This window comes from Euprymna scolopes, chromosome 42, assembly GCF_053919585.1.
Source record: "Euprymna scolopes isolate OS-2025 chromosome 42, ASM5391958v1, whole genome shotgun sequence".
In the NCBI taxonomy this organism is placed as follows: domain Eukaryota; kingdom Metazoa; phylum Mollusca; class Cephalopoda; order Sepiida; family Sepiolidae; genus Euprymna; species Euprymna scolopes.
Window position 1 is genome coordinate 249,437 of NC_136523.1, and position 19,541 is coordinate 268,977.

General features: G+C 34.4%; 1 protein-coding gene across 10 annotated transcripts in view; it reads right to left on the reverse strand.

Annotated features, from left to right (window-relative positions):
- Window positions 1-4,401: 4,401 nt before the first annotated feature.
- Window positions 4,402-19,541, reverse strand: part of LOC145266900 (coiled-coil domain-containing protein 125-like) — a 99,809-nt gene continuing 84,669 nt past the window's right edge. For 7 of the 10 annotated variants that reach the window (XM_080122675.1, XM_080122672.1, XM_080122674.1 and 4 more), the window contains 4 exons: window positions 18,381-18,488; window positions 15,963-16,140; window positions 14,785-14,945; window positions 4,402-8,390 (listed from right to left, as the gene is read on the reverse strand). In XM_080122675.1, coding sequence (XP_079978801.1) covers window positions 8,118-8,390; window positions 14,785-14,945; window positions 15,963-16,140; window positions 18,381-18,488 — 720 coding nt within the window. In that variant the 3' untranslated portion in view covers window positions 4,402-8,117. The remainder of the gene's footprint in view (window positions 8,391-14,784; window positions 14,946-15,962; window positions 16,141-18,380; window positions 18,489-19,541) is intronic. The other 3 variants (XR_013864789.1, XR_013864788.1, XR_013864787.1) reach the window with 3 other exon arrangements.

Sequence of the window (19,541 nt, forward strand, 5' to 3'; positions counted from 1 at the left end):
CATAAAACAAATACGGAAAATACAAAATGACAGAACACAATTCTATAGGACATAAAGCAAATACGGAAAATACAAAATGACAGAACACAATTCTATGAGGTTTTACAATAGAAAACGTACGTTGTCCATCTTTTGATTTTCTTTTTATGGATCTCGGAAGCTGCAAATTTAAACAAAGACAAAGAGTAACTTTTATTCACAGAATGTTTCTCCCATTTAGAAAGTTGCACGCTCTACATTTTATCAACATTATTCCGACAGCTTCTTCGGGGTTCAGAGCCATTACGACGGGTCGCTAGCTCGCTTGTCTCTCTCAAACTCTACTAAACTCTACGTATAAATAAAAAATTGACTAAACTCTACGTATAAATAAAAAGTTTCCTTCCTAAATTATGTCATCACTCCACATGGTTTAAAGAATCAAATCACCTGATGCTTTGTTACGTTATTCGTTATTATTTATCAACAAAAATTCCTAACCTCTTCGGTTTATGTTATAATTCCACAGTTAACATTTTTTTGTTTTTTTGTTTTTCAAACATTCCTTTTTGTTATCGAAATATTTCTACAAATCAAACATTCTCCCACGATCAGGTTACTCAGGCATTTTCCGGGTACCAACAATGAAACAAACATATCTATTATGAAGTCAATGGTCCTGAAGTGATTACCGACATTAAACAAAGCCAAACTCTTCGCCAAGAATTTCGCATTAAACTCCACTTTAGGGTCGCCTAACCTCTGAATTTCCTCGCAGGACTGAAAATACTCTAAGCGACATGCATATATCTGTCCGAGACATTAACAGACATTAATATTAACAGACATTAACAGACATTAACATTAATATTAACAGACATTAACATTAACAGTGTTATCAAGAACCGAGATTCCAACAAAATAACTAGACCTGACAACATCATAGTGATTTTAAAAACTTCAAACGGAACTAACTCCTATACTAAAAAGTTTTTAAAAAAAAAACTTTAAAAAACGCTTTCCACCTGCCTGGAAAACATCGATAGTATGCCAAGTATTTAAAAATCAGTCTCCTGTGTGTCATAAATAAGTTACTAGAGTCTGTGACAATTAGAGAAAATTCAACCACTTCAACAAAAATAACATATTCAGCGACATCCAATATGGTTTCCGTTCTGAGATATTCAAAGCTGATATTGCTGACGGTGATATCATAGAAGATCAATGAACCTATTGACGGTGGCTTCGTTTCTATACCAATATCTGTTGACATATCTAAGACATTTGATAGGATATGGCATAAAGGTCTACTTTATAAAATGTCCAGCTACAGTATTAATAGAAACTACCTTAACCATCAAATCTTTTCTTTCCAATAAGGTTTATTAAAATAGTCGTTGATAGGCAAAATTCCGAAGCTAACAGTATTAACACTGGCGTAGCACGTGGATCCCTTCTGGGATTAACTCTCTTCCTGATCTTCATTAACAATGTTCCAAACCACATTCTGAGATCTTTCGTCGATATCTATGCAGATGACACTAACATCTATGGCAACACTTCAAAGGTCGGCAATGGCCAGGTTCTTTCTGATTCTCTCTTTTCTTATCTAGACCGTGTTTTTCAATGGAGTAAAAAAATAGTTATTTTTAATGCAAACCCAAAACAAAACTTCCATTTTTCACCACTATTGCTTGCTCTCGTCTTGAAGAAACACCTTGCTTCGATACTTCGGGACTGATCTTGACCCCTGACCTGAAATAGAAGACCTACATTAGATTCGTTTCCAGATCATTCTATCGCCCCAGAAACTATCTCGCTCCTGATTCTATCCTGTACCTGTACAAGAGTCAAATACAACCTCGGATGGATTACTGCTGTTATATCTGGGGAGGAGTTTCTAAGAGTACCCTTTCCCGGATCCAAAACCGTCTCTGGAGTTTAGTGGGTGAGGACTTTTTCGCCTCAATACTGCCATTTCTCACAGAAGAAACGTTGCGTATGTCTATCTCTGCCCTATCGTTACTTTCATGGCAAGTGCGCGACTGAGCTCCAATCTATGGTTTATAACAAATACTCGTTGCTAAACGAGTATTTGTTACAATAATTTGTTACAACAGTTTGTTACAACTGTCAACAATTTCTGTTACTCTCTATCTGTGCCTAACACTAAACATAAATACTATGAGCAGAGTTTTTTCCGTTTTAGAAAAAAGATACTGTAGAGCTGCTTAGTCCTTTTGAACTCCTATGTAAATAAGATTTTGTTGACATGTCTTTTTAAATAATGCTAAACACACAGACTGAAATGTTGTATCTTATTTAAGATACGTCCAATCTGCATTATAAGAAAATTAATAGTTGGCTTAAATTTGGCTTAAATTTGGAATAGCATAAACATGCTATCGATGTTTGAGACTATTTCTTGGCTTATGGGTTTTCTTATAGGTATAGCAACTTCAGCACTTGAACGTTTAAAAAAAAAAGATATGGAACAAGAAAGACATATCAACGCTTCTGAAGTTAAGAATTTACAACGCATTAATAGTTCTTATTACTGTGTGTGCAAGCGAAACGCAGATTATAAGCGGCAGAGCATGAGAGGAAACTCAATATCTTTGAAATTAAAATTTTAAGAACTTTGCGAGATAGGCGTAGAATTGCAGATATCAGAAAGAGGATTCATATTAGTAAATCAACAACGATATTCAAATAAAAATAGATTCAAGTGGTTTGGGTTGGTTTCCCGGCTACTAGACTCCAGCTATGTAAAGAAATCATATCAAGTCGAATGATCACCAAAGTAATGAGCCGACCAGATAAGGGTTGAAACTGACATGCTGTTTCTGTCAACTGATTTTCCCAAGATCATGATAAGTGTCGGAATTTTGTTTTCAAGCATGTGGAGAAGCTCTCTATAGTATTCACATAAGTCAAGTAAGATGCTTAAGTTTAAAGCAGCAACAGAGATGCGTCAACAAATCTGTGTAAAAGGCCCTGGTAATGTTTGATCGGTCCGTTCCTCTGTCACGTTTTAAATCGAAGATTTGTAGGCATGTGACAAACTTGAAATAACATTTTCATAAAGTTTCTAAGTATTACCATGCTGACGACCATCGTCTGTCACGATGAGCAATTTCACCGTTAAACGCGTAAATTGAACGGATGCATCTGAAAGAGAGTCCTTTTTGTTGCACTACTTTACGTGTATTACTTTACACCACACCCGTCAAAAATAACGGAAAGTATGTTCCACCAGTGTTCGCACTAATCTCTATCTTTATAAAATTAAGTATGTTTATACATTTGTATGTACCTGATTCACTCCTAAACTAATTCACCGATCATTATGATTTTGGAACACGAGGTGTAAGGGATTCAAATGTGAGCTTCACAGATCGAAGAAAGAAATGTTATTTCGAAAATATTTCGGATTTGCATTAAATTTTATCCGTAGTTAATATCCAATAAATCAAGACTCCTCGAATGTCATTCTTTTCTTAAGAGTACTCAAGCTAAAGCCTTAAATTTTAGATATTTTCAAGACTCCAAATAATGTAAAGGATTTTGACTTTGAACAAGGATTCTAGACATAAAGTTTAGACGTATTATATCTTGATTTTAATCTTTGTAAGGAAATATAAAAATGATGCAAAATTTTCTGCTCGGGGAATCAATTTTATCCGCTGTGCCTTTAAGGAAAACTGACTAAAATTCTGAAATCTAAGGAACCGTTTCTATATGACATAATTTTCTCGGAATTGAAGAGTCTTTGGCTGAACCGCAAATGCACGAAGCACCGGGTCTGATGCTGAAAATGGATATGCTATAACACAACCAGCATCAACTCTGAAATCCACTCCGTCCTCAATGTATTAAGAGCTATGCTGTCAGGAACCGGAGTTCCAGTAGCTAGCCGTGTTAGGGGCACAATCTGGTGAGCAGGTCTGTAACGAATATCAAGGAATAGTTGACATCAGAATTCGTCCTCCTCTTCCTCTACATGTAAAAACAAAAAAAAACAACGAATCAGGTACAGAATTGCAACATTGCTTCTGTACATACATGTGTTCTGTGCTTTGTGTGTTCTGGCTAAACTTTCCTTGACTTTGTATGCAACAGACGAGTTTTGCTGCTTTCGATGTTGAAAATAAAACCTCGAAATCTTACAAGCCTAACCAATAGGAGACCCGGTAAGGCTGAAGCGCGAGCCTGAATCGCGATCATCGCGAACTCTCAGCAGAAGTCGGACTGTTTAAACAATAACAACCAACACCATTAATCATAAAGCGTAACAATAATAATCAGTTCAATTACCATGGCAACAGGCATTTTCGTGCTCTGTTGAACGTTAAAAAAATGATATAAACATATAAATTTCCAGAAACCAGGGTGGAAAAAAAGAAATATTAAAGAGAAATATATTTATGAAAAAATAAATTTTTATTTATTCTAACTGAAATTCGATTAATAGATTTTTTTTTTTTTTTAGAAAAATCACTTTATTTTTCACATACAAATATTTTAAATACGTTATCCATAAGACGGGATATTTCCATTTAAATAAAATGACAACGTTTGTTTTTCTTTCTTTTTTTTTTTTTTTTTTTTTTGTTTTTGTTATTATTGTGCGCAAGATTTGATCTCTTCCGGAATTTTCAGATACCAGTTGATAATGTTAGATTATTTGGACATCTTCGATGTTATTATCACATTGTTTCGGTCGACGTACCATCTGGAGGTTTGTCTTACCGAACTTTGGAATCTTTTTCTTCTTCTTCTTTCTTTTTATTATTATTATTATTATTATTATTATTATTATTATTATTATTATTATTATTAATAATAATAATAATAATAATAATAATAATAATAATAATAATAATAATAATACCAGTTTTTTTGTCGCTTCTGGTAATAATCAGTTTTAAGCGGCAGTCTTCTGGAAGTTGAAGGTTCAGTCTTCAGTACAAGCGATACTGAGTTACTTATACTTCTACCCAGTCATGGTTGATAGAACGAGAATAAGTTACCCTCACGGTTTTTTTTTCAAGTTTTATGTCTCATTATGAAGATTAAGGTAAACTATTCTCGTTCTATCAACTATTAAACTTTATGTCTGGAATCCTTATTCCAATGTTAATAAATGTTTACTAAATTATTTTGCTTCTTTTTAATGTCTAAGATCACGTTTAAGAAAAAAGAACGAAATTCAGGAAATTTTGTTGAATTAGTTCAATGCAAGTCTGATATATTACAAATTATTAATATAAATTATTAATATGCACATTAAAAGCATTTAAAATACTACGGAGAAACTAAAATTTGCGGAATATTTATAATCTGATGGCGAATATTGTTAAAATTTCACCAAAGTCCATACAAACTTCCAAGTTCGTGAAGACGTAAAAAAAGAAATGTTTTGTGAATAACATTCAAGATGAGAACGGCCGTTGAATAATGTATCCAATACAATCACGTTTGTTTGCATTATCAGATGGTCACGCAATACAATTGTGTTTTCTATTTTCATCTCACCAATTTACATCACCGCTTTTCAATGAGAGAGGGGATCGACACAGACAAGAAAGAAACTAGTGTTCACTCTCCGTCAAAATTGATGGAAAAATAGTCTTCGTCGGTGTTCGCACTAATAGTCATATAAAATCATAGTGAGTAATTTAATTTTTTAATATATAAATCATAATTATAAGTTGTGATGACCTAAAGACAAAAATAAACAGTGATGACCTCTAAAGACAAAATAAACAGTGATGACCTCAAACAAAATAAAACAGTGATGACCTAAAGACAAAATAAAACAGTGATGACCTAAAGACAAAATAAACAGTGATGGCCTAAAGACAAAAATAAACAGTGATGGCCTAAAGACAAAATAAAACAGTGATGACCTAAAGACAAAATAAAACAGTGATGACCTAAAGACAAAATAAAACAGTGATGACCTAAAGACAAAATAAACAGTGATGACCTAAAGACAAAATAAACAGTGATGACCTAAAGACAAAAATAAACAGTGATTACCTAAAGACAAAAATAAACAGTGATGACCTAAAGACAAAATAAAACAGTGATGACCTAAAGACAAAATAAAACAGTGATGACCTAAAGACAAAATAAACAGTGATGACCTAAAGACAAAATAAACAGTGATGACCTAAAGACAAAATAAACAGTGATGACCTAAAGACAAAATAAACAGTGATGACCTAAAGACAACATAAACAGTGATGACCTAAAGACAAAAATAAACAGTGATGACCTAAAGACAAAATAAAACAGTGATGACCTAAAGACAAAATAAAACAGTCATGACCTAAAGACAAAATAAACAGTGATGACCTAAAGACAAAATAAACAGTGATGACCTAAAGACAAAATAAAACAGTCATGACCTAAAGACAAAATAAACAGTGATGGCCTAAAGACAAAAATAAACAGTGATGACCTAAAGACAAAATAAAACAGTGATGACCTAAAGACAAAATAAAACAGTGATGACCTAAAGACAAAATAAACAGTGATGGCCTAAAGACAAAATAAACAGTGATGACCTAAAGACAAAATAAAACAGTGATGACCTAAAGACAAAATAAAGCAGTGATGACTCAAAGACAAAATAAAATAGTGATGACTCAAAGGCAAAAAAAAGCAGTGATGACCTAAAGACAAAATAAAACAGTGATCGCCTAAAGACAAAATAAACAGTGATGATCTAAAGACAAAATAAACAGTGATGGCCTAAAGACAAAATAAACAGTGATGACTTAAAGACAAAATAAACATCTACCGTTGACTTTTTTATTTAGAGTGAAAGCTTTCTTTCCAAATTTATTTCAGACGGTCGGGGTTTTCTTAATTCCTATTTACTTTCCAATGTAAGTCTTGTTATTTTTTTTTATTTTAATAAGATAGGACCGAGCTATGGCGAGTCGAAACAAAAAGTACGAATTATTTCTGATAACCTAAAACACTACCCTTTACTTTGTTTTTTGTTTACTTTCTTTAATTATTAGGAGATAGGGGCGGCTAGGCATTAAAGATGACGCCGGATGTTTAAAACATAAAAGACGATAGCGGTTAAAAATAAAATTGAAAAAAAATAATCGATGCTCATAAAGAAAGAAACATGAAAACCTCCAAAAATACTTGCTTCAGATCCTTTGCTCGGTTTAAATGTTTATATATATATATATATATATATATATATATATATATATATATATATATATATATATATTACTCCTTTTACTAGCAGGAATAATGTATAAAGTAGCTGTACTTGATACTGTATGAAGATGAGTGCTTAGTCCGCATCCAGTCGTCATTCGCCTGTTTCGGCAATGATTAGCTGGACATATAATGTGGGATCAGATCAAACCTTGGCAAAGCTGAATATACTAAAGCCTGATGAGCTTTTGCCGGTCAATCAGCCACATTGGGTTGACCATGTTGAGAGGAACAATTCTTGAATGAGAAAATGAAGACATTTAAACGTGGATGACCGGAGGAAAGTGGGAAGAACTGGGAAGAATATGATACAAACTATCAACAAGAATCTAAGAAAGTGGAATTTGAACAGAATCAATTCTTAAGACCATCAAGTTGTGAGACTAAGATTACAGACTATCAGAAAATGTTATTCTTTGCAAGAAAATTAGATAATAAAATGGATATGATGATGACGATGCTTTTTACGACATTCTTCTTTTTTATGATGCTTGAAGTTTAGCAACTAGGTCTATCCAAGTAATTCTACTGATTTCCATGATATAGTTGTGATTTCAGAACATTCCTTCTCCTAGACTTATCAAGACTATGGAATCTAGTCAATGCTACTATTTACCCAATAACTGAAGTCGTGAGTAAAAGTGATACAAGAGATGTGACAAACTTCGACAGAACAAATTCCTAGTCTGAGTCGGTAACAATTGTCCGATTGCCATTTATACTTTAGCATTGATTAACCAAAAAAGGGTTGATGTGCCATACAATATAGACACCAAATCTAAGATTGTTATTGTTTTTTTCAAAAGCGTGAGTTCTCCTTTTCAGATGGTTTAAATGACATTCTTACAAGCAACCAAGCATTCTTTCTCCAAAATAACATTATTTTTTTAATATGACCACCATGTCGGTGAAGCAGGCGCACTCATGGAAATCGGTGTCTTTATGTTAGTGCGGAGGGTTATAGGTGAATGAGACTGGCTCTGTTCTGGGATGGGCATCGTCTGACCCGTAAATGCTTTGCTGTTTTTATTCATGCACTTGCTGTTGTATGTCGGTTGCAATAAATGTTCACACTGCAGAAATTGTAATTCCTTAACTTTGTTCGACAAAATTCTTGCTGCCAGCTTCTGGAAGGCTAAAAGTTCGGATTTTTCTTGGAGCTAAAAATGGACAAAATAAGAAAGAAAAAATGCAATTATTTTTCAGAAATATTTTAAAACAAGGACGATTATTCTTAAGATGCAAATTTAAAAACTTAAAATGCTTTGACAAATTTCACAGGCCAAAATGAATCGGATCTTTAAGCCGAGTAGCAACAATGCACATACAAACAATAAAATTTATAGGTGGATATGTAATTTCAATCACTTGTTTCATTTTACTTCAGTTGAAGTTCTAAAACATCAACGGGTCCCTTTCCTGGGGTTAACACTTGATCTCTATATGAGATGCATGGATAATCAAATATTTCATTAAAGTTCTCTGTTTATTTCTCAAATGTTAAGTTAGTAAATAAGTTAGTAATATTAATTTGCCTCTTACTTATTGACCAGTTAACTACGTTATATTATATCTTTCTCTTGGTCTTACTGGATTTCAGGACAGGAATTTATCTAGTCTGGTGGAATATCCAGACTAGTTTGTTACTATGAGCAGCATAACTTTACAAAGGTGTACAAATCCTCGTGTAAGCCAGTTTGCTGTAGCTATATCGAAAGGATCTTATTTGTGTTTGCAATTTTATTTTGAATATTTAGTCATTGTTTACTTGTAGCGGGAAATATCCTCATGTCAGGTTGTCCTGACAAACCTTTGTATAGAGAGACCGTAGACACAATGTATAATAAGTATTCAAGTTCTCTCTTGTATGTACGTGTATATATATGTGTGTGTGTGTGTGTGTGTGTGTGTGTGTGTGTGTGTGTGTGTGTGTGTGTATATATATATTAGAAGATTAAACATGGTACCTTAAGTACTAAAACATCCTCGTCAGATTAAAAATACTTCAATTTCCTTCCTATAACATCCCAATTATATCATGAATGAGTTTTTTTTTGTTTGTTTTATAGAATATATGACTCCTAACAATTTTCATTCATTTTTAACGGACTTATATTAAGTAGATATTAATAAGTCCTTACATTTATTTTTAATGGAGAGTAGATAATACACTGTGGTTGTGTTATTGGCAGCTCCAGTAACTCTCGCTTCTCCATTTTTGTCTCTCAGTCCTCATTTACAATGAGTGATTTTTCTGACAAAGGGTGAAGAAAAAGCTGTTTTCCAGGTTGGTAATACTTCCTGAACAGTAGTCTGAGATGTCGGAAAGTTTTCTGTTTCTATGTCTATCCTTGTGGCCATGTCACTAGTAAGGGTGCTGGAGATAAACGTTTCATCTGGGCTGACGTTACCCGCCTGATAGTCAGGGACCCGAATCTTGGTTAACCACTAAGGAGGCTGTCCTATCAGCAGGTGTAAAGTACTGGGGCTGCTGTATTGCCATTTGGTGAATGGATTCTTGACCATGCAGTAGCTTCTGGTGGGGCCTCTCGATGCCATACTAGTAGGTAATTGTTACAGCTTTACCTTATCATGTGCTACAAAAAAAATTTCCTCTCTTTCTCTCTCTTACTTTCCCTCTCTGTCCTACTCTAACCTAGTCTGTCGACCTGTTCCACAAACCCCCAAAACTCAACATGAAATATCTAAAAAAAAAAAAAAGCACGAATAAACCTAGAACTCCATCCTCCAACATAGACCCCTACTACCATGTCTCCTTCTCCAACATCAGGGGTCTACTTTCCAACTTTCCAGAGGTTGAAACCCAATTACAGGAGACGAAACCGGACTTACTCTTCCTAAGCGAAACTGGCATAGGGCCGACCACTTCCCTAGATGAGTTCATAATAAAACGATATTCTAACTTAACATCTAAATCTGACCCCCATGATCGCCATGGACATGGAATATGCGTCTACATTAAAGATGGTTTCCCGTGTGGTAGGGATATCTCCAGAGAAGACCCTAATTTACCTTATATGTGCTTCCGGGTTGCACTTGTTTACACCACCGCATTCATATTTGCTCTCTATCGCTCCCACAACAGCGGGGTTACTGTCCTTAAGAGTATATCTGAGAAAATTGACCTCATCCTGTCTGCTCATCCTTCGGCTACCATTCACATTTGCGGTGACTTCAATGTCCATAATGTGGAATGGCTAACCCACTCAAATAAGACCGATGATGAGGGGAGGTTTTGTCATGATTTTGCCATTGCCTATGACCTCACTCAGATTGTTCACGCACCCACCCGTGTGCCCGATACTACTGGTCAGTATACAAGCCTTCTAGACCTTTTTCTCACAACTTCCCCTGAGCTATGTTCATGTTCCGTTCTATCTCCCCTGAGATCCTCTGATCACACAGTTGTATCAGTTAAGATAAAAATGAAATACAAGTCTTCAGATGTACCTCTCCAGCATACTGTATATCGATACTCTATGGCTAACTGGGATCGCTTCCATACATTCATATCTGATCTACCTCTGCATTCCATGTTTAAAAAGGATGTGTCCTCTATAGTATCAGACCTGACCGAATGGTTAATTGTAAGCATAGACCGATTCATACCATCCAAAAAATTCTAACAAAAACCTAACAGCCAGCCATGGTTCTCCCCAGAATGTGCTGCTGCCATCGCGTACAGAAATCACTTTTCCATAGCTACCAACGTAATAAATGTACTGAGACTAAAGCTGCCTTCAGTACTGGCAGCAACCACTGTAAAAAAGTAATAAAAAATGCAAGAGAGTTATATGCTCAGTCTGTCAAATCCAAAGTAGCTGAACAGTGGCTTGGTTCCCACCAGTTTTGGCAAATAGCAAACAGGATCCTGGACAGATGCGTGCGTTCTATCCCAACCATCATCAATGGACCTGAGGTCATCTCATCAGCATCAGACAAGGCCAAACTATTTGCCAAGAACTTTGCAGCTTATACCCTATGCAACGAAGGGCATCAACTTTCCTCCTACAACAGACAACACACTATCCAACATACAAATATCTGTGCACGAGGTCGCCAAACTTATCAACAACCTTGATTCCAGTAAAGCAACTGGCCCAGGCGGCATTCCAATTATAGTGTTAAAAAAGCTTCAACCAGAACTTGCCCCATACTTACAAAACTGTTTAAGGAGACGTGCTTTCCAACACCCTGGAAAACCTCGTCAGTATGCCCTGTATTTAAGAACTCAGGTGACAAGTCATCTCCCTCTCAGTACAGACCAATAAGTCTCTTGTGTGTCATGAGTAAGTTACTGGAATCCATATTAAATAAAGAAGTAGTCAACCACCTCAGCAGAAATAACATCCTTAGTGACATGCAATATAGTTTCCGTTCTGCTAGATCTACAGCTGATGTGCTGACAGTTATATCCTATAGGATTGGTGGATCTCTTGACAAAGGCTTCCTTTCTAGGGCAATTGCTCTTGACATATCAAAGGCCTTCGATAAGGGTCTACTTCACAAGATTTCCAGCTACAGTATAACTGGAAATGTTTTCTCAATAATTAAATAATTTCTCTCTGATAGGTTCATAAGAGTAGTGGTTGATGGACAGCAATCAGAGGCCCACAGTATTAATGCTGGAGTCCCTCAGAGGTCCATCCTGGGCCCAACTCTCTTCCTGATCTACATCAATGATCTCCCAAAACAATCATTCGTTGACATCTATGCTGATAACACGACCATCTATCGCTCCAGAAGATATCTCACTACTGATGCAATTCTCTATCTCTATAAAAGCGAAGTACGTCCAAAGATGGAGTACTGCTGCCACATCTGGGCTGGAGCTTCAAAAAACAGCCTATCCTGCCTTGACAAAGTACAAAATAGACTTCGTGGCTTAGTGGGGGATGCTCTCTTCTCTTCCCTGCAACCCCTCTCCCACAGAAGAGACGTTGCGAGCCTGTCTTTGTTTTATCGTTATTTCCATGGCAAGTGCTCGTCCGAGCTATCCTCTCTGGTCCCCTTTCGCCAATCCTTCATGATAAACACCCGTCTAGCTAAAACCACTGTCAGCAATTTCCCCCACTCTTTATATGTGCCTAAATTAAAACGTAGATTCCATGAACATAGTGCACGCCTGTGGAATTCTCTTCCGTTTGCCTGTTTCCCACCTGACTACAACTTGGACGTCTTCAAGTCAAACATAAACAAATTCCTGATTAATCGCCCCCTTAAGTAAGACACTTTATCAAATCTCCAATACCAACGATTACTACGATATTATCCCATTGATTATTGTACACAAAATAACTCTTATCCCCGAGTGGCTTCCGGGCCTTGATAAGTGGTGATCCCCATGTAAAAAAAAATGTATCTATACACATTTGTCTTTATAGCTGCAGATATGTTTATATTTTTTTTTATATTTCTATGTATAGGAGTCACTCCTTAACAAATTCATCTATGTTTATAAATTATGGAATACATTTGTTGGACATAAGCGTGCATAATGTGAGCTATATTTAATTAATTAGTTTTCTAAGAACTAAAAGTTGTGGAACTCTTTTCCCACTTACTGTTTTGATCTTAAATATATCCTGAGTCTTTTCTAAACTAGGATCTATACTCACCTTCTGTCTTTACGTTAATTATCTTTCGTTCTTTTCAGCAACTTACATCAAGTAACTTTATAAAAAAGATTCATTTTAAATAATTTATTCCGTTAAATATAAAGTTTTTCATCAATTAATAAAAAGATCAATTTCTATGGAGTTGAATATGTGTGGATGAATAGATTTGAGCTGACAGATGTCGGCAACATCAAAGAGTCAAACTCCTCCCTCTTCCGGTTAGGATGGCGAAAGAGTCGTGTAAAAAAAAGGTTGGCCAATATATGGACAAATATTCAAAAGTTTGGCTAAAACCCAAATGTAATATCGTTTCTGATACTACGATTCCTCCTGTTTTGTCTCGGTCAGTGAATGAGAAATCCTTCTAGACTTGGAGAATTTAAAATTTTGTCCCACTCTAGAATGTCCCCTTTTGTGTAGATATGCTTTTCACACATTAAAATCTGGCCTTGTGTCTAACTCTTCCCTCGCAGGGAGTCAAATAAATAGGGATCGTTCTCTTTTGAATACACTACTTTGTTTTTTAATAAATGTTCATTTTTATAATAAACTAGACTACCCGTGTCGTTTTGGATCAGTATATGCTATAGCTAGCTGTGGAATAGTGAGTATATTAATTATGCCAAAAATATGCGCGCTTGTGGGTACAACAACGGTCACCACTTTTAACATAAGGAATTATTTTGCTTAATATTTAGAAAACTACTTAGTTGCAGAAAATTTAAATGCGATATTCGTTTTCAGCGTACCCGAAAACCATTTGAAAAGAAAATGTTAAGATAGAAACCAAATTTGCTTTAAATAAAAGCTACATTGTGTGCAGTGGTGGTCATTCGTACCTTAAAATCTGTCTGACGTCACTTCCGCCGAATGGCTTTGTAAACAACATAGTATGACTCTTAACGAAAGCCAATATAGCATAAACCACTTATCATAAGGCAGCGGCTATAACGTTTGCCCGTTTTTAACAGGCTAAAAGTCTATTGGTTGCATAATCTTCAAAGAAAAAAAAATAAACATTTGCAAGTAAATTTAACGTTTTTAAACTACCAATTACAGAATTAAATGCAATAAAAAAATACTTAAAATAGTTTAAATCGTTAACAACTAAATCAAATATTTACGAAAAGTAAATGCGTTTGGTTACAGTTACAGTGAGAAATAGGATTTACCGATTAAATGGTTTCAACTTCTTTGTTTTTCTTAATCAACCAGTTAAGTATGAGATGTCATTTTTATTGCCTTTGGTAACAGTTATTATTGTACGATATTTTATTATGTTCTATTTATAAAAAATAGTCAAATGTTATTTTGTGTTAATAGTCAAGTAGTTTCTTTTTATTAACACTGTTTTAACGACTGAGCAAGCTGATCTGAGTAATGTTAACGTCTTTAAACTCTCAATTACAGAATATATAAAAACTCTAAATCACATTTGTTATATTTTTGTTTGAAAAACATTTCCAACTTGCAATGAAAAATACAAATAAAATTCGCAAAATGCCGATGTAAAGAAAAGCAAAAGTGTTACATTTTTGTTTTTATTTGAAGTTTTAAACACGAAAAAAATGTCGATTAAAAAAAAAACACTTTCATAACTTTGCGTGCGCAAAATTTTTCAAACCAGAATCTGTAAACTGGATGGACGGTTTTATTGCCTAATCAAGACGATTTGAGTTTTATAATATAATAGTTATTCAAATATAAAAGACAATTTTCAGTTGATGTAACCTATAGTATTTTTTGTTAAACTCTATGTGTCCGACAATTCTAGATAGTTTAAAGCTTTCACTGATGCTAGCTAGCTAGCTAGCTAGCTAGCTAGATAGATAGATAGATAGATAGATAGATAGATAGATATTTTATGTATTTTTAGGGCAGGTGAGATTGGAAACGTTGAAAAAACCCTTCTTACCATTTCCAAGAGCAGAGGAATCAGATGCGGTGAATCAAGAGAGTCGAGGTCTAACTGTTTTAGTTTGGCAGTGGTCAAATCGTGCGACGTCTGGGCAGACGTCTCTTGTGGTGATGGATTTGCGGTTTGGTCACTTGCACGACCAAGAACTTCTTGAAGCACTAAAACAATAAATAAAACGAAGCATTTATTCAGTTAAATAGATTTTATAATAAAAATTTAAAAAAAAAACAACAGTTTTTCAGCATTTTCATAAAATTAATTCCTTTTTGCACATTGTTAGTTCAGTACTTTGACGGCAATGTAAAGGTTCGTTTTGTTGTTAGATTGCTTGACCTGCAAATGCAGATCAAGGTAAGGCTGGATGCTCTATGGTCGATGATTTTTGGATAATTACATCATACTTGAGCCGTATAAGATGCGAGAAGACATGATTTTAGCATGAATGATAATTTAAATATATTTTTCCATTAGTTCTTTTTACCAGCGCTCAGTCGCCATATCCACGGATTCAGTAAAAAATGTTTACAATGGTCGCTTTCATCGCATTCGAAAAAAAAGTATCTTCTCTTCCGTGGAACAGATTTATCAAAGATAGTAGCCATGTTTATTGAATTCAGGTGTAAAGTCAACCTCCAGAAGAGTGTCACTTGCAATTAAATTTTATCTAGTACATTATCCGGTCTTCTGGTTGAAAATCCAATCCCCAGTGCGATCGAGCGATATTAAGAATACGATTCCTAATAACTTAAGATTTCTACTCGGTTATGACTTACTGAGCAAGAGCATGCTACTTCCCAAGGATTGAATAAAGGGTGCCATTCGAAATCATGTGTAGATTGCCGAGTTCGACAAAAAGATTCCCGAGTTCGATAGAAATATTCTCGAGTTCGAAAAAATACATTTGAAAAAGGTCGGAGGTTACATCAACCGCAACGGTGTGTAAATAATACCCAAGATATTTGATGTTAATATTTCAACAGCACTGGATATTTTAAAAATTGATAGATGTGTATCGAATGAACTCGATGTTTGTTCCTGAAATCAGTCATTAATATCTGAAGAACTGAATAAATAAAAAATAAAAAAGGTCAAAGATACAAAAAAAGCCAAAGATACAAAACGGCCAAAGGTATAAAAAGGCCAAAGATATAAAAGATCAAAACTTCGAAATATACCTGCTTCAGATTCTTTGCTCAGTTTAAAAGTATTTGATCCTTTTTTGCATTTTCTGGTCGCCAAATCATTGATACATTTCATCAGTTGTTTGGTACTCAGAAGTTGTTCCTCAAACGCATATCTGTATGCATCGATTGTGAGGAACGCTTCTTGACGCAACTGACGATTCAAGTCCACCTATCGAAGAAAACAAAAAAGTCATCTCATAATGATTTCGCCACGTAAATATTTATAAGAGATTATCAAAATAATGAAACCATAATAAAGTGGATATATTATGCGTGGATATATTATGTGTGGATATGTTATGTGTGGATATATTATGTAAGGTTATATTATATGTGGATATATTATATGTGGATATGTTATGTGTGGATATATTATGTGTGGATATATTATGTGTGGATATATTATATGTAGATATATTATGTGTGGATATATTATGTGTGGATATATTATATGTGGATATATTATGTGTGGATATATTATTTGTGGATATGTTATGTGTGGATATATTATGTGTAGATATATTATGTATAGATATATTATGTGTAGATATATTATGTGTGGATATGTTATGTGTGGATATATTATGTGTGCATATATTATGTGTGGATATAGTATGTGTGGATACATTATGTGTGGATATATTATGTGAGGATATATTATGTGTAGATATGTTATGTGTGGATATATTATGTGTAGATATATTATGTGTAGATATATTATATGTGGATATGTTATGTGTGGATATGTTATGTGTGGATATATTATATGTGGATATGTTATGTGTGGATATGATATGTGTGGATATATTATGTGTAGATATATTATATGTGGATATGTCATATGTGGATATGTTATGTGTGGATATATTATATGTGGATATGTTATGTGTGGATATATTATGTGTGGATATATTATGTGTGGATATATTATATGTAGATATATTATGTGTGGATATATTATGTGTGGATATATTATATGTGGATATATTATGTGTGGATATATTATGTGTGGATATATTATATGTGGATATATTATATGTGGATATGTTATGTGTGGCTATATTATATGTTGATATGGTGTGTGTGGATATATTATCTGGGGATATATTATGTGTGGATATGTTATGTGTGGATATATTATATATGGATATATTATGTGTGGATATATTATGTGTGGATATATTATGTGTGGATAGTTTATATGTGGATATATTATATGTGGATATGTTATATGTGGATATATTATGTGTGGATATGTTATATGAGGATATATTATTTGTGGATATATTATGTGCAGATATATTATATGTGGATATATTATGTGTGGATATGTTATGTGTGGATATATTATATGTGGATATATTATGTGTGGATATATTATGTGTAGATATATTATATGTGGATATTATGCGTGGATATATTATGTGTGGATATGTTATGTGTGGATATGTTATGTGTGGATATATTATGTGCAGATATGTTATGTGTGGATATATTATATGTGGATATGTTATGTGTGGATATATTATATGTGGATATATTATGTGTGGATATATTATGTGTGGATATATTATATGTGGATATGTTATATGTGGATATATTATGTGTGGATATATTATATGTGGATATATTATGTGTGGATATATTATGTGTGGATATATTATGTGTGGATAGAGATGCATGAAAAAAATATCCATTTTATGTCCTGATATCAAAAGGTTAAAAGGAAAGAGTTAAAAGGTTGTATGGAATTCACTTTTTATAAACTATTGCTACATTTTGTAGTCCATATGTCAATAGCTAAACGCCCACGGTCATCATTTGTTTGACCGCGAAAAGGTTCGTTTAGCAAGATAAGTCTCTTGCTAGCTGCTGTGTCTGAGTTGTTAGTTTCAATAGTCAAAGCTGAAAAGCTGAAAAGTGTTCGGCTCTGAATGGTCCAATATTTGTAATCGGCGTGAAGTATTTTGACAGAAATGTTCAATCAATATTGTTTCAACCAATAAAAATCGAATATTTTACAGCAACCTTTTTCTGGCGCAGTTTTTGTTTCTGTTGGAAAAAAACAAAACATTTTACATCCCATTTGAGTGGCTTTCCGTCTGTAAAAGGAAAGTGCATCATGCTGTCGTGGTGATGACCATCGCTGCCATGTATGCCGACTGGCTCAAAAACAGATGTAAACCCGGGAAAATCAAGACGTTGTTTGACTACTTCATTAATTACATAGGATGTGTACCTACAGAAACAGAAATTCGCAGGTTATATAGGCATACGAGATCTGCCAGTCATTTCATGTCCATGTAATGCAATCTTAAAATCAGCGGATGGACAATGCTAGAAATTAGGACGATAATACAATATTACTGAAATTCAAAATCGAGCAAATATTTATAATTACTATCATACCTCTTCTTTTACTTTAAGAAGCTCTCTGTGTAAACTTGCAGCCGAATAGGCACAGCCACAAGGTTCAGTTCGATGCCCACGACACATGCAGGCTCCTAAGATTGCGAGCTGAAAAATAAAGACAACACAATAACAAGTATTATCAAAATATATTTGCTTTTAAAGGTTAAAAGGAAATGGCTAAGAAATACAAAAGCGTGATTGGTCTAGCAGATCATGTTATTCCCGACAACTACATGGACATCTTCAAATTTGACGTCAATAAACACTTGCTTGTCAACTTGTCATCAAATGTCATTATTTTCATCATCATTCGAACGTCAATCTAACACTTTCATCAACCATCATCCCCAAGTGGCTTTTAGTCTTCATAACTCATTAGTAAATAATAAAAAAAATGGTTGAGTTCATACAAAACTTGGGTTAATAAAAAATATACAAAAGAGTTTGTCGATTGTACTCATTAATTTATTAAATTTCAGCTACAAAGACGAAATCATCACGTGGAAAAAATAATGCTGCTTAGGCGAACACCGAATGTAATATACAACATGTTCACAAATATCTCGCTAAGGCTCGGTTGGTGGTACTCAAACAATTTGCCTGCTTCCATAAGGAATGGTGCGGCTCGGTTCTTAGAGTTGAACCTCGTAGTTTATTGTTGATAACCTGAGGCAACTATACCAGGGAATGCCGACGACTGTGCTCATTGCTAGTGAGCCCTCGAAAGCACTGACTTTTCTTCTCACCATCCGACCTTTTGTCACATCTTTCTGCGGTGGAAAAGAAGTAAATAGTCAGATGCATATAACTAAATTCTAACTTCGTGGTCCTTCGTCCTTTTGTTTTCATTTTAATTCTCACAAATCCAGGGTACACTTAATAGTGCTAACACTCGATTTGTTTAGGAGTTCCATAGATATCATCCGAATGTTCGTTTAAGGAACTCCCCTACTTCAATCAAGAGTTAATAAAGCAGGAGAGAACATTAATGTTCATCTCCAACTGACCACTTCACTATGTTTATCTTTCTTATAGTTTCTCCTTCTTGAACAAGACATTCATTTAATCTGGTGGAGTCTCCAGGTTAGTGCTGTTATTTGAGGTAGAATAATTAGCAGATGCCCCATTCCTTTTATGACCCAGTGTGTAGATGATGTC